The sequence below is a fragment of the Lycium ferocissimum genome, chromosome 7 (assembly GCF_029784015.1).
Source record: "Lycium ferocissimum isolate CSIRO_LF1 chromosome 7, AGI_CSIRO_Lferr_CH_V1, whole genome shotgun sequence".
NCBI lineage: Eukaryota > Viridiplantae > Streptophyta > Magnoliopsida > Solanales > Solanaceae > Lycium > Lycium ferocissimum.
Genome location: NC_081348.1, coordinates 15,680,688 through 15,687,207, shown reverse-complemented (window position 1 = coordinate 15,687,207; position 6,520 = coordinate 15,680,688). Strand labels below are relative to the sequence as shown.

General features: G+C 32.5%; 1 protein-coding gene across 1 annotated transcript; it reads left to right on the top strand.

The window, feature by feature from the left end:
* The first annotated feature begins 222 nt into the window (after nucleotides 1–222).
* On the top strand, nucleotides 223–1,815 carry LOC132062561 (E3 ubiquitin-protein ligase PUB23-like). The gene has a single exon (XM_059455110.1). It carries the CDS (start codon nucleotides 320–322, stop codon nucleotides 1,547–1,549), a length of 1,230 nt encoding a protein of 409 aa, XP_059311093.1. The 5' UTR covers nucleotides 223–319; the 3' UTR covers nucleotides 1,550–1,815.
* Nucleotides 1,816–6,520: the final 4,705 nt, after the last annotated feature.

The following is a 6,520-nucleotide window of genomic DNA, read 5'->3' as shown; positions in this document are numbered from 1 at the left end:
AGTTTCACTATTCAACGACACGGACTATTCAAAGCCAATCCAGCAGTTTCCAAGGGCCGCATCATTTTTGCTTTGATGTCAACAGTTACACAGCTTGCATACTTATAATCTGAACCAATTAAAATAGAGTTGTTTGACTTTGATTTATTCTTTCTTTAGGCTTCCACACACATCATCTCTCTTTCTCTTACTTCATAAATACATAAACACGACCTCAACACATATAAAAAGCGTAGGATTTTGTCTACCCCACTAACCTTTCATCTTTCAAGGGAGATAGCAATTCACAAAAAACCAAGAAAATCCAATTCAATCATCTATGGATTTCCCTCTACATTTTAGATGTCCCATCTCCATGGAGCTCATGAAAGATCCTGTTACAATATCCACTGGTGTGACATATGAGAGAAAACACATAGAAAAATGGTTCTACACTTACAAGAAAAAAACTTGTCCTGCCACAATGCAACCTATTCATAGCTTTGACATGACTCCAAATCATACTCTGAAGAGACTCATTCTTGCTTGGCAAAATGGCAAGTCTCAATCAAATTCAAACACATCCCCTATATTTTCTTTCAAACATGATGAGCTCATATCGTTGCTCAACACGATAGAATCAAGCCCCTTTAAGGTGAGTTCCTTGAAGAAACTCAAGTCAATTGTTGAACTAGGTGATCATGATGTGAATGATGATTTTAGAAAATGTGGTGGGGTTGAGGTTCTTGTTAGGATCATTCAACAAATTTTAATTGAAAGCTCAGATTTCGTTACATTTAGAGCATGTGAAGAGGCTCTTAGTCTTTTGATCAAATTGCCAATTGTACTAGAAGAGGAGGAGACAATCAAGATTTTGTTGCAGCCAGGGTGCATGAAGTCCATGGCCATAATGCTTCAAAGGGGTAGTGCAGAGGCAAGATTTTGCACCGTTTCGATATTCCAAAGGATCACAAAATCAGATTGCCAATGGAGTAATGTAATTGAAGATCAAGGGATTGAATTCTTCAAGTCCTTGATGGAGATTGTATCTGATGAAATTTGTTGCAAGGCAAGTTCTTATGCATTACAAGTCTTGATAGACATACTCGAAAAATCGAAAAAATCAAGATTGAAAGCTATTGAGGCTGGAGCTATGTGCACACTCATTGAGATTCTTCCTGATTCAAGCAAATCAAAAAGTGAAAAAATAATGTACTTGATCAAGTTATTGTGTGAATGTGCTGATGGAAGAATGGGATTCATAGAACATGGGCTAGGAATTGCAGCCATAACCAAGAAAATGTTGAATATTTCAAATATTGGCACAAAAATTGGGGTGAAAATTCTTTCATTGATTTGCAATTCTCACCCCACGGATAAAGTTTTGGAGGACATGCTGATGTATGGATCAGTAAAAAAGTTGGTGGCTTTGTTACACATTGGTGGATCTTCAACAACAAAGGAAAGAGTTCTCAAGATTTTTAAGTTGCATGGTGATAAGTGGAAAAAAAACCCCTGTTTCCCATATGAGCTTAAGAATTATTTGGGGTTGGGAAGTGATTCTTTGTAAAATTATGGGTTCAAAAAGGACTTAATGTGAAAGTTCAGATACTTGTAAAGAAACTTGATGAAATAGAAGAAAATGAATTTGTTAGGTTTAATAATATCCAAATGGTGTTGAATTAACATTTGAATTTATTTTTAATCTGTTGGGGTATGGCCAGTTTGTTTAACGGTAATCACCCCCAATAGTCTTATTTATTGATGTGATTTTTGATACATTTCAAGTATGTCTTCGATCAAATCAATGCTTATAAAAATTTCATTTTACTTTTATTGATATCTCATTCTTTCTTCGTGTCTTTTAAAAGATAATGGGATACTTAGGGGACCCAGAATATAAGGTTTATAGGGTCAACCTTTAAGGTTCTTAGCGTTAAACACATTATATTTTTAAAGTCATGAATTTGTATCTATTATTTGTTGCAGTTTAGTATATTTTTACACATAAATTTATGTTTCGCATAAAAAAAAGTGGGTTCAGACTTCGGATAAACACCTAACCATAAGCTGCATTCTGTATAGTTTTGGGACGGTATGAGGGTATTCTGATACCATCTAATGATGTAATGGGATGAATGAAATCCTCTCCATCCTTAACCAGCAATTTCGAATCATGAAAATGCATCAATGCGAACGAACCCGAATTAGCGCGAATACCAATAGTTAAATAAAAAAGGGTATTCTGGTTAAGGAGCCACTTTTTGGCGATAAGAAACAATTGATCATGATATATCTCAAATCCAATGTTAATCTAAGTACTGTTCATGATATATCTCAACTCCAATGTTAATCTATAGCATTGGTTATCATATATCTCAAATCCAATTGTTTTTTTTTTCTTCAAACCAATTGTTAATCTGTAGTCTTAAAGAAAAACCGAGCAATATATAACTCTTTTTTTAAGTTGTTCGGCATCTAAAGTCCACTGATCCAACTAATTAATCTAAAGTTACAAGTGCTCCTACCAAGAGTTTCTCGTTAATATCCAATACAAGGTTATAGTGAAATAAATGAAGATGTTTTTATAAGTACTTTTTGTCTTTCAAAAACATAAACGATTAGCTGGTTTTAGCTTTAATATCTTTTTGTTGTGTGACAAATCGTACTTAATTGATTTAAATTTTTTATCCTTACTAACACCACAGCATATTCATAGTTATCATCGAGAAGGGTGATTGAATAGTTGAGATTTACCTCTTAACCAAAAATAAAGAATTGGAGCTGAAATAGAGAACCTTAGTGGATTTATTCGACAAAAGAAAAAAGGAAAAGAAAATATACATTCAAGCTAATTTTTAAGTCCTCTTCATTTTTAAGTCTACTCTTTCTAAACTTGTAAGTATATAGTGTAAGACGTTATGCCACGTAATAATTTAAATTTCTTTTGCCAAAGTATATAGTACTATTTTATTGAACGAAAATGACTCAGTCGTCCCCAGTGTATGAAAAAAAAAAAAAAAAAAACTATTGTAGATAGTTGAATTTCCTCATTAAATGCATGGTCAGCCAAGTACTGTTGATCCTCCATTACTTTAGAGGCCACTTTGTTAAATAAAACTTTATAATTTTTGCAGTTGATGATTAATACTTAGACACCAACTATTTTATTTCGTTTCGAGGTTTGCTTATCTAGGAAATGACGTCAAATGTAATGTTCGAAGATGACCCAAAAAATAATGGGAAATTTAATAGAAAGTCTAAACTTCAGACATTGTCTAACTTTCTTGATGGGAACCAAGTAATAATTAGTTCAACTGTTAATAACGGGAATATAACTGATAGTTTACCACTTTTGTACGCATATAGTTTGTTACCTCCCAACAATGAACCACTAATTAAGGAACATATATCTGTAATCCTACCAGAAATATTCATGTAAGATGGCATTGCCCACTAAAGCCTAGGGTTTTTATAAATTGAATACCGATGGTAGTAATCCAGGTATTGGAGGTGTAATATGAAATGCTAATGGAGACTGGATTCTTAGCTTTTAAGGAGGGCGTAAAAATATTGCTTACACTGAATCTGAGCTTTACCCATCTTACAGGGGCTTTAAATTATTGATAAACATAACTCCGTTTATAATTTAATTTGACAATGTGGAGGCTATAAATATGCTTCTTAATCCATCTATCAATATAATAATATTGCAAATGAGTGCAGATCATGGACAAATAACATTGCAAATGAGTTTAGATTATGGACAAATTGGGAAGTCGGAGATCAAACATTTTTTTAAAGAATATTGCAATGTTGTAGCAAACTTTTTGACCAACGAAAGGATCGAAGCAAAGCACTACTTTTGACACATCTCTTTTTGTTATTTCAGAATGTTTTAAATGTTTCCGTAAAACTATTTCGGTTGATGCTCGTAATAATCTGGCTAGAATTGAAAATGAGATCCATCCTCCTAAATGATGCTACCTGGAACAATTTTATGTTTGCTTCTACATAGAATATATTTCTTTTCTGGTAAAAATATATACATGATGTCCTCAAAAAGGAAAACAAATCCACGCCTGATTATTTACACCAATCTAATTACTTAACTATTTCTGACTCCGATTTTAATTTATCACTAATCATGGCTAAGCTTAATATATAACATAGTTTAGTTATGCCTTATGGGATAGACTTTCAGTTAAGACATAACTAAAAGTATCTTCCATGTCAAGCGTAAACTTTCAAACTTAGTATTATAAGGCAAACTTTTAGTTATGCGCCTAATGGAAAAGTTCCACCTTATGGGGCATATTTTTAGTTATGTCTTATAAGGGGCACACACTTTTAGTTAGGCATAACTAAAAGTATGTCTCATATAACTTTTTTCCTTAAGACACAACTAAAAGTTTGCCTTGAAAAGGAAAAAAAAAAAAATAATAATATATATAATAATATATATATATATATATATATATATATATATATATATATATATATATATATATATATATATATATATATATGCCTTAAGAAAAAGTCTGCCGGAGGGGGCAGAGCGAAATTCAAATTCTGCCTTGCGAATTTTTTTAAAATTTTTGACTGAGCGGGGGTTCGAACTCGGAACCCATGGGTTTTAGGCGAAGGGCGAAAATTAAATACCATCAATTTGAGGGGCAAAAGTTAAAGACCACCCCAAAAGAAGGGCAATTCGCATCGGAGATCTAGGTTCTCTAGTTAATACGATTAACATATGTTGTGGTAAATAAAATAAAATAAAAATTGCTTATGATGACTAAAATACTAATGCACCCGTATCTCAACATAACAAGGCCTTATTTATTTTGTTGTAAAAAGAAAGATTACCAATTGTAAAGTATAATTAAATTCATATTTCAACAACAAATAAATTACTTCAAACCATTATTTTAACATGATAGTCATTTTTGAACATCCCAAATGTCAATGCAACTGGTTTCCATCAATTTATAAAATTATGAAGTTATCCACTTTCGAGCTAAAAATGTGATATAACATGACGATGCAGTTGGAAGTGTAGGCATAGAACATAGCAAGTCAGAGTTAGACATTTTTTTTTATTTACATTAAAAAAAAAAAAAAAAACAAAGCCAGACGTTTTACCTTTCATATTCATCTTTTCAACGGCAATAATTTTTATCGTTGCACCAAGACTTTCATTAGAAAAATAGCATCTACATACTAATATTAAATTTTAAGGAGTTTTTTTTCTTTCTAAATTTCAAAATTTGACGGGTGAAAGTTGTATTAGGACGATATTTTAAAATGTCGTAAATGAAAATTGACATATCAATTAGAATTGAGAGTATAATAAAAACAGATTGGTTAACAACTTAACATCATCATTTATTACTATAGAGTGGAAGTTGTTAATCATGAGCACGCGGTCATCGTATCTCGTGCTAGTTGCAAAGTAAACCCTTCGAATATGACATTTCAAATAAAACAACAAAAACGACCTTTCCTATTTTATTCCAACAATTGAAATTGAGACCAAGTAGAGGTTGTTTATAGCTATCAAATATAGCTCATGATTTTGATTGCTATGCAGAAAAATAAAATCCTAAAACGGGAATTAAGTTTTCTCAAAAAAATAAAAATAAAGAGAGTGGCATGGAACAGAATCTTAGGTCAACCAAATATTTTTGAAATTTTGCAGTAGTCTTTGGGCAAAGGATGTAAAACAAATTTAAAAGAAAAAGCTTGCACTCTTGCCGACTTTTGAAAAATTAAGTAGCTGCAATTATAGTTAAAAGGTGCACCTTGTATCGGTGCAAGAAATAGTAAACTTTCTTATGTCAGAAGAAAATATTTTAGAAACCTTGCACATGAAGACTGACGAGGGTACAGACACAATTACCTCTGCCACAAGGCATGAAGAAAAACACCATTTTGGTGGCCAAAATCTCACCACATTTTGTTGTCTAACTAGTACTAGTAATTAATTATCTCTAAACCTTTTGTAGCCACAGCCTTACAACCTTTTGGTCTTTCTGACCATGCTAGCTTTTTTGCCATCCTTACTCATGATCCTCGTCCTGAAAGGTTTTCTTTTTTTCTTGGGCCGGCGGATGGGGTGTGGGGGTGTGTGAATGGTGGAATTTTTTGACAATACTTATTATTGAAGTCTCCATGATAAACCAGCAAAACTAGACTAAATTTCAAAACTAAATTGTCAGCTGTCCCTATTAGAAATATGACTTACTGACTACCGATTTTGAAGGAACTAGAGTTACATCTTTCCATTCAAGAGTCCTTATTTGTTTCCATACCCCTTTGAGACCCCCAAAAATAGATAAAAATAAAAGTTTTTCTTAGGAACACATACAAGATTCGTCCTTACAAAAAAGACAATCGTAACCTAATTAACTACTACATTTATGAATTTCATAGTAATAGAGTTGAAGACCCTACCGAGAGAGAATATGGAACTTGAAATCCTTTTTGCCTAGCAAGCAAAGATTAACTTCATAGAGATTTGGATCTACATGAGTGTAGC

Bases quoted from the DNA above. Each gene is read 5' to 3' on its own strand.
- LOC132062561 (XM_059455110.1), top strand. From the start codon at position 320: ATGGATTTCCCTCTACATTTTAGATGTCCCATCTCCATGGAGCTCATG.